Here is a 15,751-nt window from a genome sequence, read left to right as displayed (position 1 = left end):
CCCATGCATGCATGGGTTCTCACTGGGTACTCTGGCTTCCTCCCACAGTCTAAAGACATGCCTGCTAGGTTGGTCACTCTAAATTGCCCTTAGGTGTATGAGTGTGTGCATGGTTGTTTGTGTGTTGCCCTGTGATGGACTGGCAACCTGTCCAGGTTGTACCCGGCCTCTCGCCCATAGACTGCTGGAGATAGGCACCAGCTCCCCCGTGACCCACTATGGAATAAGTGGTAGAAAATGACAGACTGACTGTTTAGATGGAGTATTTTAGCGCACACGTGTGTCCCTTTTTTCCCCAAAAATAACTTTGTACTCATAATGTCAAGCTTCAACTAATTCCCACTGAATTTTAAATATGTTATCATTAGTAATGCAAATGTCCAGTTTGACAAGATCCTAAATGTTCCTTTCAATTCATTAGAAAATCATGGAAAAGTTATTTTATTTTAGTAATTCAATTTAAAATCTCATAGATTAATTACACGCAGAGTGACACATTGGAAGTGATACTTTCTATTAATTTTGACAAAAAAAACAAAATGCAGTTTCTTACAACATTTGAACATTTAAATATTACGTAACAGCAATGCAGAAATATCAACCTGTATCAGTACTTGGTCTGTGCTCCATTTTATATGAAATACATCATCAATGCAGCATGGCATGGTAACAATCAGCCTTTGAAAATTTTATGTTGCAGTCTAAAACCTTACTCTCATTGAAATTGTATAATAGGCACCTTACTGATGGTTAATGACAGGTGCAACACAGTCTTTATTTTATAATGTTTTGGTTGTTATTTAGTTCCTTTTACATATCTGTGCTGGACTGGCAATTTGCCCATGCTGTACCCTTCATCATACCCACTAACTGCTGGAATAGGCTACACATTGCTCCCATAACCCCCCTCTCCTCCCACCCTTGTTATGTCATGTCACCATGTTCAATTAAACAAGTTCAACGTGACCTTATAACAGAAGAGCGGGTCATGTAAGGTTTTGTATTTTTTTTTAAGTTATATCATGGGTGGGTATATGATAAGCTCAGTATATTTATCAGTGTTACAACAGTGTTACAAACTTTGATTTAGTTAGGTTTTTCTGGCTCATTGTCTACACTTTTTAGAGTCTGACTCTGAGAGTTGCAAAATTGCCCTTTGGCCAGCCTGTATTTATTAAACCTGTTATTTAACCATAGCTCAGTTGGAGCAGTCTCAATTTTTCTTTTTGCCATCTACAGAAGGAGATGGAGTCTTATTTTGTTTCAGTGTGCCTGCTGTTGGTAAGCAGCCTTTTCTTCGGCCAAGGTAATATGCACTCTGAACATGGAAGTGCTTTACACTTTTTTTGAATTGAATTATTTCTATTATTCCACTCTCTTATTGTACATGTGAGAATCTTGTATTAATTCCATTTAGCATGCATTCGAGGTTTTCTGGAGAACGTGGATTTTCCCGGCTCTGACATTGCAAGTCTGTATTCGCCATCTGTGGAGCATTGTCAAGAACTTTGCACCCAGCACCCATCGTGCCTCTTCTTCAGCTTCAATCATCCTGACAAGTCCTCAGGGTATGAGGGAAAGGCACCAGTAATAATAATAATAATTGTAATTATAATAATAATTTCCTTGATAGGAGCCTTATACGGCACTGTACAAATTAAATATTGAACTATCATTAAAGGCAAAGAAAATATTCATAGATTTAAAAGTCTAGAGGTTTTGGTAAGAAATAATCTTTAGTTTAAAGTGGTATTTTACAGGAAAGTAAAACGTTGTTGGCAGACATGAGTAAAATGCTCAATAGAAACCTCAAACACTGAAAAATCTGTAACATATAAAAAAATGTTTTCCCCTCCTCTCTTCAGGAACTTTCAATGCTACCTTAAATCAAGTTCTTCTGGACACCCACAATCACAAGTTTTACTGCTGGGTGTCACTTCCGGCTACTCTCTCAAACCCTGCAATCTGGACTTAAGTAGGTACACTCAAATTTCTAAAGCCAGATTGATAATATTATAGTCATAAATCAATTGGTGTGATAGCTATTTTGTTTTTTACCTTATGCAGAAATAAGCTGTACAAGTTATCACAAACACACAGGAGAGGTACCACAACCCTGGTGCTTCTTGGTTTTATTTTTGACTGTTCCTATAATATGTGGGGGTGGGGGGGTGGGGGGGGGGTTGTTACAAAATCATAAAGCTGTAATTCTTTTGCTTGTTTTTTTTTTCTCCCAAAAGCTGTACATTTCAACAGCTTTCACCATGTTTCTGCTGCCAATGTTCCAGCACCTTGCTTTCAACAGGTTTACGAGAATGTGGACTTCCATGGTGGAGATTACAGAACCTTTTTCACTGTCAGCTTTGAAGAGTGTCAGAGAGTCTGCACACAAGATCCAGTGTGTCAGTTCTTTACTTTTGTAACAGGAAACTCCACAACCTTAGAGATCAGGTAAATCTGGATTATTGAATGCTATCAGTGCCGTTTGTTTGTGTATGGACAATCAGATCAGGGTTGTTGCTAATAGGGTGCAAAAAATAACCTGGTCTGTCAGTTATGACATGAACAAAATTACATTACTTATTTGCATGTGATTTCTATCCCTCTCACAATCTGAGATGATTTCCTATATTATTATTGTTTTTTTTCACGAGCAAGCCTAGGCATGAGAATTGGAAATTGATCATAAGAGTCTTTTAAATTGAAACAAACAAAGCCATTTGCCCTTTAATATGCCTTTTTATTAAAGAGAGCAATTTGTCTCTCCAATTAAAATGCATTTTTTTGAACGTTACCACTACAATTAGATTATTTCATTCCCTGGCACCATAATCAGTTTAGAATTTTAGGATTTACTGTTTTGTATTAGGAAAGTTTTTTTTTTTTTTCATGTAACTAACAATTGCCATATAAAAAATCTTTTTTGAGGACTTCTTGACTGCTTTGAACAAATAATGAAAAAAGATTAAATTGAGTGCCAGTACCACTTTTTGACTCTCCCATTCTCAGATAATGCTATTCTAAAAGAAAAATATACATCTTAGATATTGAGATTGGGATTGGAAATTGGTGATTTCTTATGGGCAGCACAGCTGGATTGATTTGATTTGCATACATTTGTTTTGTTATCCAATATTTTTTGCATGTAATTTCAGTAAGAATTTTGTGGTTTTATTTAAGTGTTTGATTTAAAGCCAAACTGAAAAATAAATGCTGTTTTGGTTCTGATGGAAGGGCTCGCCCAGGGTGTCCCTCATTAGAAAACTGCCACTGAGTGCTGTGATGTGTACTACAACGCTAGTTTTTTAGAAGACATGGATGGCGAGGAGAGGAGATTGTAAACTCAGCAGCAAAATTATGTGGTTAAGTATGGCAGACGTTTACAGCATAGTTGCAAAGATAGGAAGTAATAATTAAACTCTTGCAGCATTCTCCATAAAATACTTCAAGGGAAATGGGTGTAAATCTCTCTCCAAAGCCAAAACAATACCTGTGGATCAGACAGCCAAACTCCCATGACCTTCACAGCATTACCTCAAAGGTAAAGATCTGATGTACTGTTCCTGAACCAGGAACAAAGACTCACTGCTCCTCCTGAGTTTGACAATCAGCCGAGGTCTTCTTCCCACCACTTTCTTTCTTAGAAAAGCTATAAAGAAATTCCCCCAAATTTTGTACACCCTGTGACATTTTTGGTATTTCATCGACCTCAGCCATAGATATGAAATAGGCTGCCTCCAGGTCCTCCACATAGGAAATGGTAAATGGAGTGAAATAAGGAAATTCTCAAAGTGTCTCTCCACTACCTATTATATCCTAAATCTGGGTCCTCCTATGTTGTCGCAACTTCAGAAGCTGCAGGCTTTTTGATCACCTGATAGCTTTAGGATTCAATAACAACAACCAAGCCCTAAAAGATTCCTTCAGCATGACGGCTTCTGTCACTACTGGTGCTCACAAACAGGTCTGTGTACAGCACTTTGTTTCTGTGGGTGTTTAAAGTGCTCTATGAATAAATTTGGTGTGGTATGGTATAGTATGGTAGATCTTCTGGCCAATGACATCAGGCCTCAGTTCCCGAAAGTTGCATGTGCAGTGAATGTCCTGACATAGTCCATTCAGATTCAATTTCCTCAACCACCAACAGAATAAAAAAATTAGAAAAAACTCTCCAGTAAATGTGTTAAAGATTTCTCAAAACTGATCATCTGCCAGATGTTCTCAGTTCACCCTCACCACTGATTTGAGCTTCCTAGGTTTGTTGAGCAGCCTCCCATTCCATCGGATCCAACTCACTACCAGATGCCACTCTTTTCACCTTGGGATTCAAGACATAACACCCCAGGAACAATGATACAATTACAAAACTGATTGTCACAATTTGGCCCCACAATGGCCTGATAGCAATTACACTTCTAACCCACCATGTGTTGAGAAACATAGTTTTTTTTATAGACATCCCATGCCTAGTACAGAAATGCAATGACAAAACAGTCTCTGTTATTCAAAAACGTTGTTGTTCTATCTCTTCTAGGTACAAGTGCCACCTCAAATTCAGCTGGTATGTGCCAAGACCCCCTGCTATAGTATTGAAGGCTGGAGTCATTTCTGGATTCTCCCAGAAATCCCAACTGACTCAACACTTTGACACAGGTTTGCAAACAATTAAAGCTTCTACACGTCAACATCAATATACATCTTCATGTATATTGATGTTTTTGGTTCCTTGTCGCCTTATTTGTGTCTTACACAGTATGTCGAAGCCAACTTTTTTCAAACACTGACTTCAGAGGAAGTGACTTCCTGGAATTAAAGGCTGTTTCTCCTGAACATTGTCAGTTCCTATGTTCTGTCCATCCACAGTGTACCTACTTCTCTTTCAGCAGGTAGGGAGTAAACGTCCTTATTAATATCTTTAGATTATGGTTTTTGATTTATTTTGGTCTCTCTCTCACCTGTTTATTTTCTTGCTTTACAGTAACGAATTCAGATGTTTTTTGAAGAACAATCCAAGCAACATGGTGGCCAGAACAAAAAGTGGTATCACATCAGGAATACCAACACACCTCTGTCAAATTGACGAGAGTATGTACAACTAATCCACACAAAAGCCTAAACGGGAAACACTTTCCTAAGTAAAACAGTTTAAAAAATATCTGTTTTAAATTTGATGGATCTATTTTTAGTCAGGTGAGCATTAAGCCTCAGTGGGTGCTAATTTCAGTCTTCTAGCTTATAACGCCATTTCTTGTATGCCTTGTATGCATTTATTATTTTCAATAATCATTCAGGAAAAGATATCCACTGCATCCAAGCAATTTATTTTTTCAATTTGAACAAGGAGATCTTTCTAAATGCAGGAACCTAATGCACAAACCAGAGGCCAAACAAATAGAGCTTGGAAAAAGGTAGTACTTTAATATTTATGTAAGATTTTTCTTTTGCTAAGTATATTATGTATTTCATTTTTACACAGTGACACCAGGCTAAATTTTAACACTGCCAGCTCTGGCCATCCAAAGCAGAAATAAATTACTAAAAGGAAATTAAACATGTTTATTTCATCATGGTAACTACAACTGTTATTTAATATTATCCAGGGATATACAAGTCCAGTCCTTAAGAGATACTACACTGCTCAAAAAATAAAGGGAACACTTAAACAACACAATATAACTCCAAGTAAATCAAACTTGTGCGAAATCAAACTGTCCACTTAGGAAGCAACACTGATTGACAATCAATTTCACATGCTGTTGTGCAAATGGAATAGACAACAGGGGGAAATATTTAGCGATTAGCAAGACACACTCAATGAAGGAGTGGTTCTGCTGGTGGGGACCACAGACCACTTCTCAGTACCTATGCTTTCTGGCTGATGTTTTGGTCACTTTTGAATGTTGGTGGTGCTTTCACACTCGTGGTAGCATGAGACGGACTCTACAACCCACACAAGTGGCTCCGGTAGTGCAGCTCATCCAGGATGGCACATCAATGCGAGCTGTGGCAAGAAGGTTTGCTGTGTCTGTCAGCGTAGTAACAGCATGGGAAATTGATTGTCCTAAGTGGACAGTTTGATTTCACAGAAGTTTGATTTCCTCGGAGTTATACTGTTTTGTTTAAGTGTTCCTTTACTTTTTCAAGCAGTATATATCTATATATAGATGTATATATAGATATATATATGCTGGCATCCGAGCAATGTCTTTTTCAGCGACGTCCCTACTTATTTCAGCAAGACAATGCCAAGCTACATACTGCTCATTACAACAGTGTGGCTTCGTAGTACAATAGTGCTGAAACTAGACTTGCCTGCCAGCAGTCCAGACCTGTCTCCTATTAAAAATGTGTGGAGCATTATGAAGCCCAAATTACGACAACGGAGACCCCAGACTGTTGAGCAACTGAAGTTGTACATCAAGCAAGCATGGGAAAGAATTCCACCAATAAAACTTCACAAATTAGTGTCTTCAGTTCCCAAATGCTAATTAAGCGTTGTTAAAAGGAATGGTGATGTAACACAAGCTGCGTTTCCATTACAATTGTGTGCGAAACTTTGTCAATATTTTGCTAATGTCGAAAAAACACAATTTCTAAGTGGACAGTTTGATTTCACAGAAATTTGATTTACTTAGAGTTATATTGTGTTGTTTAGGTGTTCCCTTTATATTTTTGAGCAGTCTGTATATATATATATATATATATATATATCCCTCTCCCAAGACACCCCCTCCAGCTCCTCCGGGGGGAGCCCGAAGCGTTCCCAGGCCAGCCAGGACAGGACGTGCCTGGAACACCTCCCGAGGAGGCATCCAGTATAGATGCCTGAGCCAGCTCAAATGGCCCCTCTCAATGTGGATGAGCAGCGACTCTACTCCGAGCCACTCCCGGATGGCCGAGCTCCTCACTCTATCTCTAAGGGAGCGCCCGGCCACCCTACGGAGGAAGTTAATTCCAGCCGCTTGTATCCGGGATCTCGTTCTTTCTTTCATGACCCAAAGTTCATGGCCATAGGGGAGGGTAGGAATCTAGACCGACCGGTAAATCGAGAGCTTCGCTTTCAGCTCAGCTCTCTCTTCACCACAACGGACTGGCACAGTGCCCCCATTACTGCGGCAGCCGCATCAATCCGTTTGTCGGTCTCCCGTTCCATTCTTCCCTTACTCGTGAACAAGACCCCAAGATACTTTAACTCCTCCACTTGAGGGAGGAACTCCACTCCAATCTGAAGAGGACAAGCCACCCTTTTCTGGTCGAGAACCATGGCCTCAGACTTGGAGGAGCTGATCTTCATCCCACCTGCTTCACATTGGACTACAAACCACCCCAGTGTATGCTGTACATCTTGGCTAGAGGGGGCCATCAGGACCATGTCATCTGCAAAATGAAGAGACGAAATCCAGTGGTCCCCAAACCTGACCCCCTCGGGCCCTTATAAATCCTGTCCATAAAAGTTATGAACAGGACCTGTGACTAAGGGCAGCCCTGTCGGAGTCCAACATGCTCCAGGAACAGGTCCAACTTAGTGCCGGCAGTGCGGACCAAACTCCTGCTCTGCTTGTACAGAGACCGCATGGCCCCTAATAAAGTGCCCCCGACTCTGTACTCCTGTAGCATCCCCCACAAGGCACCACGTGGGACACAGTCGAATGCCTTATCCAGGTCCACAAAACACATGTGGACCGGTAGGGCAAACTCCTGTTAACCCTCGAGTACACTGCAGAGGGTGTAGAGCTGGTCCAATGTCACACGACCGGGACAAAAACCACACTGCTCCTCCTGAAGCGGAGGTTCGACTATCGTCCTTACTAGGGAGGCTGAGGATTCTGATTCCCCTATAGTCCGGTCACCACCCTGATCTGCCAGTCCAGAGGCACTGTCCCCGACTGCCACGCAATGTTGAAGAGGCATGTCAACAATGACAGCCCCACAACATCCAGAGACTTGAGGTACTCAGGGCAGATCTCATCTACTCCCGAACCTTATTAGTATGGTGAAGGGCCTCCTTTTGCGGCCAATACAGCATCAATTCGTCTTGGGAATGACATATACAAGTCCTGCACAGTGGTTAGAGGGATTTTAAGCCATTCGTCTTGCAGGATAGTGGCCAGGTCACTACGTGATACTGGTGGAGGAAAACGTTTCCTGACTTGCTCCTCCAAAACACCCCAAAGTGGCTCAATAATATTTAGATCTGGTGACTGTGCAGGCCATGGGAGATGTTCAACTTAACTTTCATGTTCATCAAACCAATCCTTCACCAGTCTTGCTGTGTGTATTGGTGCATTGTCATCCTGATACACGGCACCGCCTTCAGGATACAATGTTTGAACCATTGGATGCACATGGTCCTCAAGAATGGTTCGGTAGTCCTTGGCAGTGACGCGCCCATCTAGCACAAGTATTGGGCCAAGGGAATGCCATGATATGGCAGCCCAAACCATCACTGATCGACCCCCATGCTTCACTCTGGGCATGCAACAGTCTGGGTGGTACGCTTCTTTGGGGCTTCTCCACACCGTAACTCTCCCGGATGTGGGGAAAACAGTAAAGGTGGACTCATCAGAGAACAATACATGTTTCACATTGTCCACAGCCCAAGATTTGCGCTCCTTGCACCATTGAAACTGACATTTGGCATTGGCATGAGTGACCAAAGGTTTGGCTATAGCAGCCGTGTATATTGACCCTGTGGAGCTCCCAACGGACAGTTCTGGTGGAAACAGGAGAGTTGAGGTGCACATTTAATTCTGCCGTGATTTGAGCAGCCGTGGTTTTATGTTTTTTGGATACAATCCGGGTTAGCACCCGAACATCCCTTTCAGACAGCTTCCTCTTGCGTCCACAGTTAATCCTGTTGGATGTGGTTCGTCCTTCTTGGTGGTATGCTGACATTACCCTGGATACCGTGGCTCTTGATACATCACAAAGACTTGCTGTCTTGGTCACAGATGCGCCAGCAAGATGTGCACCAACAATTTGTCCTCTTTTGAACTCATAATGTGTGCATTTCAATATTTTGAGCAAAACTGTGCTCTTACCCTGCTAATTGAACCTTCACACTCTGCTCTTACTGGTGCAATGTGCAATCAATGAAGACTGGCTACCAGGCTGGTCCAATTTAGCCATGAAACCTCCCACACTAAAATGACAGGTGTTTCAGTTTCATTGTCCAACCCCTGTATATACACTGTCTGTGGCAAGTATATCTTTAATAATAAACATCAAGGAGACCTTGCAGGGCGGAAATCGCAGGAAGAGCAGGACATGGAGCACAAGCACTGCAACAGAATGAACGGGTAATGAGCAATAAAAAACAGGGAGCTAATATACTGAGGGAAGAGTGGAGAATGAAATTGGATAAAGGTAAGCCTAATCAGGAGGATTTGAAACAGCTGTGGAGTAGTTCAAAACAAGGAAACTCCGTGAAGGTGAATGATTAAAAATGAACACAAAGGGAGCTAAGCTATACACACAGGAAACTACAAACCAATGAGGAAAAAGACTAATACTAACCTAGGAGATTTAACCAAAATACTCACAGAAGAGAACACAAGAAATACGCAAGAAACTAAACACTAAGAAATGAAATCATATGGGAATGTGTTTTACATTAAATCATTTGTACCATAATGTGTGCCATGCTGGTACTACCTCTGCTACAAGGTTTTCTCAAGATTGGACCAAACAAATCTCACTAGGTTGTCCAGAGACTCTGGTCCTATTTTCTGTATTCTTGTCTGTGGTTCAGAAAACTCAGATTTAGATCTGGGGACATAGATGACCATGTGCTCTGTGTTGATTTGGCCACATGCTTTTCAGAATCAGAATCAGCTTTATTGCCAAGTTCGTACATACAACAAACAAGGAATTTGACTCAGGTACACTTTGCTCTCTGGGTTTCTTTTTTTGTTTTGTTTTTTTGTTATAAGATATATTCTGCATATATCTTTATGTCCCTAAATAAACATATATACAATATACACATATACAAGGTGGATTTGCGACTTCAGTATGAGATTGTTTGGTACTCTATTAAATGTTCATCAGAGAAACATCCTGGGGGAAGAAACTGTCTCTGTGGTGGCTGGTTTTAGTAAACAGCGCTTTGTAGCGACAGCCTGAGGGTAAAACTATGAACGGTTTATATGCAGGGTGTGTGGGGTCTGCAGGGATTTTAGCAGCTCTTTTCCTGACCCTAGACCTGTATACGGTCTGGGTGGAGGGAAGGTCAGCCCTGATGATTCCCTCTGCAGACCTGATTATTTGTTGCAGTCTGGACCTGTCCTGTTTTGTGGATGTGCCAAACCACACTGAGATGGATGAAGACAGGACAGACTGAATGATGGCAGTGTAGAAGATGATTAGCAGCTCCTGTGGAAGGTTGTACTTCTTGAGTTGCCTGAGGAAGTATAGTCTGTATAGCAGATTCCGCCTCCTCGCTTCTTCCCTGATAGCTCCGCGCTGCAATCCGCTCTGAACAGCTGGAAGCCCGGCATTAGCACTGCACGGTCCGGGATGTTTTCACTCAGCCATGTCTCGGTAAAGCAGAGAACTGCTGATCCACGGAGGTCCGTGTTCTTACAGGTGAGAAGAAGCAGCTCGTCCATCTTGTTAATTAGAGAGCGGACATTTGCCAGATGGATTGAAGGCAGTGGTGTGCGAAGTCCTCTTTGGCGGAGCTTTACCAGCGCGCCAGCACGCTTTCGGCGCAGTATCCCGTAGAGTGCTGCAGCTCCGCTCGTCAGGAGTTCGGTGAGGCTCGGATTGATGAATGTTGGTGAAAAAATCCCGAGAGAGGACTCTGATGTTGAGAAGTTCCTCCCTGCTGAATGAGACCACAGAATTGTGGCCCGAGACCACAGTACTGTGGTTCGAAAAACATAAAAACACACAAAATGCACGACGAAAGAGAGAGCGAAGCTCCGAGGCGGCCATTGTCGGCGCCATCTTGGTTTGTCAGCGCCATCTTGGTTCTATCTTTTGGTCATATCTTTAGAATGATCCATTTCAGTTTCTTGGTAGAAAAATTCAGATTATTTAAAATCTCCTGGTAAAATACCATGCACTTGAACAAAGAGGCCTTCTAACAAGAAGTTAGAAGAAAACAAGGCCTACACCATCCCAGATCCTCTGTCATAATTAACTGTGGGTATGATGTGATTTTCTTTATTTTCATATTTAACCTGGAGTATTGGTTGCTGAAAAGATCTGTATTGGTCTCAGCGGATCTAAGCACACAGCTCCAGATAAAGTCCCAGAAGCAATTTGCTTCCACAGACTTGTGTTTTTGATGGTGCCACAGAAAATAACTGGTGAACATGTAGGCAGAGTCTAATTGTAGTTATGCAGACTTGGTGACCCCGAGATTTCAGTCTTTGCTGCAGTTCTTGAACAGTGAAATTTAAAGTCCTTGTCCTGCCTTGTTTATCCAATTGTTTCAGTTGTTCTTTTAGAACGCTGACCATATTAAATCCTCTGAGATTAAAGGTTATTTTTGACATATCTTATGTGGCAGAAAGGGATCACTTTTCATCTGGCAATTATAAATATGAGCCAACAAAGATCTCATGTGGTGTTCCTCAAGACTCCATTCTTATTGGATATTCATGCTGCCTGCAGTCAAGACCATTGAGCATTACAACATAGCTTACTTTAAATATGCTGATGACATTTTTATATTTAACGGTCACCACATGACCACAATCCCTCATTGACACTGAAAGTGACCATATCAATTAGTGAATGGGCTAGAATTTCTTACTGTCTTTTTTAACATGTTGTTTGCTGTCACATTTTTGCTGACAGGCTGGTCTAAGCTGACTTACAAAGGAGTAGATTTCAGTGGATCTGACATTAGCTCTGAGGTGGTGAATTGTGTGGACAACTGCCAGGAGAAGTGCACTGAAAACCCCAACTGCCAGTTCTACACTTACCACAATGGAAGCTTCTTTCACCCTGACCATCGGTACAGTATTTATTATACAACCCTCTTCAACACAGATTCTGTCAAACAATGTAATTGAACTAAGGTAATACTCTGAACTAATTCCAATTCAAGCATCATTAATGTTTATACTTCATAGTGTGTCTCTTGGCTAAAGCAATAATATGTATTATTGTTTTTGTGCTGTAGGCACCGCTGTTACATGAAGCGAGTGATCATCATGCCTACTCCTTCCCAAGTTAAGAAACTGGCCAATGTTGTGTCTGGCTTCACCCTGAGAAACTGTAGAAGTGCACAAAAGTCTCAGGATTAACCAATCTTAAGCTTTATTGGCACATTACAGACATTTCTGTCGACTTCAGATAAATAATTGCAAATTTTGTTGAGGGTTTTTGAATATGTAAAGAATAAAACTCAAGATATCCAACAAAAGGTTTTGCTTTGATTTTCAAATGTTTTGGTCAATCTTGCAGAAAAGAATGTTCAATGTGACAGGTATATTTTACTCAGACTTCTATCTACATCAGAAAGATGTGATTGATGATGATTTTATCAGAGTAGAACCCAACAGTTGACACTTGAGGTTGCCATTCCACTTTAAAAACAAAGCTAGAGCACTAAAAAATAAAAGCTCATGATATATGGTACAGTCCTGAAAAATTGGTTTAGTCTTGCAGACCTTTTTCCAGAGAACCCATGAAGAAGAAAAACAAAATTACTTTGGAAATATGATCTAACCTCTGTGTTGTGTATCAGCCCAAACTCTCAAATAAGTTAGCACGTGGGTGTTCTGTTTAAGTGTAGTAGAATATTAGCTAAATAGCTCTTTGTTTAAGTAAGACGGTAGTAAAGCACAGCAGCCATGATGCCATTCCACTCTCTTCTGTATTTCCTTTTGTTCTTCTTCTCTTACATCTCTCCAGCCACAAAACATCTCTTTACGCCACCTGCTGGCAACAAAATGGACACAACATTCCCCCTTTTCATATGAAGGATCGACATAGTTAACTGAATGTAACATTAGCAGTCAGCATATGTAATAGCAGTACCAAATTTAACAGTGACAGTCAGTGACCAATATTTTCCAGTCAACTGCAACAGAAATTACACTAACAGATTTGCTCACCATTTTTTGACACCTTCAGAAATATTCCCTATCAATATTGAATAATAATCTATTTCTGAGCCATCAACAAGCATTACTCAACATGTAGAACGTTAACTTCAGAATGCATTGATTACATTACTTCAAGTGATGTAATCATGCAACCATCTTGGAGGATGTCTAATACGACCAGGTGTAGTGTGTGTATTGTCTGTACACTGTCACCAATTTCACCTTTGGAGGTTGCAGTTTTTCTCCTCTGAAGTATTTCTCATAAAAAACCTTGGGTAGAATTGACACTGACGAGCCTGAATCAACAGTTAGCTCAACAGGTCTTGCAGCAGATGATGTTAGAATTTGTACAGTGCAGCTACTTTTATCAACTTCTACATGTAAGTAAAGGTTCTGCACTTCAGTCAGGTCGATTTCATGCACAGAAACTGTCTGTGAACTGAACGGCACACTCATGCAAAATGTCCAATTTTATTACAGTTTTTGCATTTAACTGATGCAGTAGAACATGATGTATCTTTGGCAAGATGTTTGTGTGATCCACAGCAGAATTTTGGTTGCTGACAGGGGGGCGCTGAAACAGCAGGTGCAGGAGAATGAGAGAGTCAGCGTGGGCAAGCGTTTTGAAGGCGTGGAGTTACATCTCCGGCGGAAAAACGATGTCACACCGGGTGGAGTTCTCTCCAGCAATTATTCTAGCTTGTTCACCAGCAGCTTCGATCTGTGTTGCTAGCGTTATTGCTTTCTGTAAGGTTCAAGAAGCAACCGTTCTCTTATATGATGATTTGCAATGTTCTCCACTAGCTGATCACGCAGCATGTCATCCAAGTTTGAACCAAACTCACAAGTAGCAGCAAGGTCTCTTAAAGCAGTAACATACTGAAGCACAGTTTCATGAGGCTGTTGAATGTGCCTTATAAAAGTGTGTCGCTCAGAAACATAAAGCATTTATAGGTTTATCCGTGCTCTCACCTATATTTGGTAAGGTGTAAAACAGTCTTTGTCCTTCAGTTCCCAAACAATGTAGTAGCAGAGTGCACTTCCGATGATCCGGCCATCCATTGGAACTATTCGCAACCACTTGTAGATAGTTCTGGAAAATCTTCAGCCATGTGTCGAAGGGCAAAGTTGGCTCACCAGGGCATTGAAGAAATGACGTCGAGAAGGGAGTTGCAGCAGCCATTGTAGGATCACGCAGTGGAGTACCTCGTCGCCAATTTGTTCTGTTTACGTGTAGTAGAATAATAGCTAACTAGCTCTTTGAGTAAGTAAGACGGTAGTAAAGCACAGCAGACATGATGCCATTCCACTCTTTTCATTTCCTTTTCTTCTTCTTCTCCTACATTTTTCCAGCAACAAAACATCTCTTTATGCCACCTGCTGGCAACTTAATGAACACAACAGTGGGTTATTCTGGAACAATTGTAGTCCTACAAAATTATTCTCAATAAAGGTTGGTGTTTCTGACTTAACACATCTATATTGCATAATGAAAATTGCTGACAGAAAAAAAACATGATTTTAAATAAATAGTTTGTTATCCTTATTTGGTACAGTAAATCAGTCATTTTCTCAGCTATTCAAATAAAAATGTTTTCTCTTCATATTTTGTAGAAGCCCAATTTACGATTCCAGTCCAGTTGAGCTTGTCAGCTTAGTTAGCAAAGATTGCTGTAATGTGTCTGGGAAAGGTTGATGATCAAGGTAAATTGTGTATATCTAGTACAGATAGAAACACTGACTAAACAGCAGTTCTCCCAGCCAAAGGAACGCTGCATCTTCAGTGTCCCCATTGACTAACCTATGGAAAGCCATATCTCAGTTTGTCCAGAGTTTTCTATGCCTGGAGACATTTCACTGAATACAGTCCCAACAATGTTCTTGCAGCATTTTAATCTGTTGGTTTATGCTAGCCAAGTAGGGGCAGCTTGTGTCCTGTGTGGTAGACTGATAGCTACTTTAAAATACATTTATGTGTTTTAATATAGTAAAAAAAAGCAAAACAATTATTTTAAATAAGAAAATGGAATTCTCTGCCTGTCCTCGGTAACACTCCAATCAGATGTTTAAAGGAGCAAAGAGATTCTAGGTATTTCTCAAAAAAATATTTCCATCAAATTATTTGACAAATAAACTTAAAAACATGTAAACATGTAACACTAATTCCACTTACTACTGAAACCAAGGGAAGAGTTTGAGTGATGAATGAATGCTCAAGTTTCCATCTAGGTTGATTAAATACTTTATTATTAGTTGTATTTTAATTTTGTTTTTTACAGCATAATTTTAAGTTAACCTAACAACATTTTGGTGTTAAATGTTAGGTAGAATAATGGAAAAGAATTCAGAAAAATAGTTGAAAGTTTTCAGACCATATGAACATGTCAGTTTCTCAGCAGGAGTGTCTTAATGGGTCAAAGAGGCTGTTTAATCTCTTGAAACCGACCTGTGATCCTGCTCTGCATTCCATTATCTCTGTCTCTCTCTTGACAGGAGCGAAGTTGATGTTTATGCTCCAAACGCTGTTCTTTCTGTCCAGAAGTCAGGAAAAATGGAGATTGTATTGGTGGCTTCTCGCTTTAGATTCAGAACGATTGTATTAACAGAAAAAAGGGAACTGTGGTGAAACTGAGGCTATAAACTGAAGATATAAGTAGGACTTTACAAAGAATTAGACAAAAGGAGCA

The 15,751-nt window shown here is 40.6% G+C and overlaps 1 protein-coding gene and 1 long non-coding RNA gene across 2 annotated transcripts; one reads left to right on the top strand and one right to left on the bottom strand.

Moving 5' to 3' along the window:
• The first annotated feature begins 547 nt into the window (after positions 1-547).
• Positions 548-12,277, top strand: LOC124879615 (plasma kallikrein-like). Its single transcript, XM_047384309.1, has 9 exons — positions 548-1,306; positions 1,418-1,568; positions 1,866-1,975; positions 2,289-2,451; positions 4,535-4,653; positions 4,754-4,886; positions 4,979-5,085; positions 11,809-11,968; positions 12,137-12,277. Exons 1-9 carry the CDS (start codon positions 1,246-1,248, stop codon positions 12,258-12,260), a joined length of 1,128 nt encoding a protein of 375 aa, XP_047240265.1. The 5' UTR covers positions 548-1,245; the 3' UTR covers positions 12,261-12,277.
• On the bottom strand, positions 12,257-14,381 carry LOC124879616. Its single transcript, XR_007041064.1, has 2 exons — positions 13,287-14,381; positions 12,257-12,894 (listed from the first exon to the last, which is right to left on the bottom strand). It is a non-coding gene; the product is annotated as an uncharacterized LOC124879616 (long non-coding RNA).
• Positions 14,382-15,751: the final 1,370 nt, after the last annotated feature.

The sequence above is a fragment of the Girardinichthys multiradiatus genome, chromosome 13 (assembly GCF_021462225.1).
Source record: "Girardinichthys multiradiatus isolate DD_20200921_A chromosome 13, DD_fGirMul_XY1, whole genome shotgun sequence".
Lineage (NCBI taxonomy): Eukaryota > Metazoa > Chordata > Actinopteri > Cyprinodontiformes > Goodeidae > Girardinichthys > Girardinichthys multiradiatus.
This window is presented reverse-complemented; position numbering and strand designations above follow the sequence as displayed.

Bases quoted from the DNA above. Each gene is read 5' to 3' on its own strand.
- LOC124879615 (XM_047384309.1), top strand. From the start codon at position 1,246: ATGGAGTCTTATTTTGTTTCAGTGTGCCTGCTGTTGGTAAGCAGCCTT. The intron at 1,976-2,288 runs GTAGGTACACTC...CCAATGTTCCAG, and splicing joins ACCCTGCAATCTGGACTTAA to CACCTTGCTTTCAACAGGTT. The intron at 2,452-4,534 runs GTAAATCTGGAT...TATCTCTTCTAG, and splicing joins TCCACAACCTTAGAGATCAG to GTACAAGTGCCACCTCAAAT.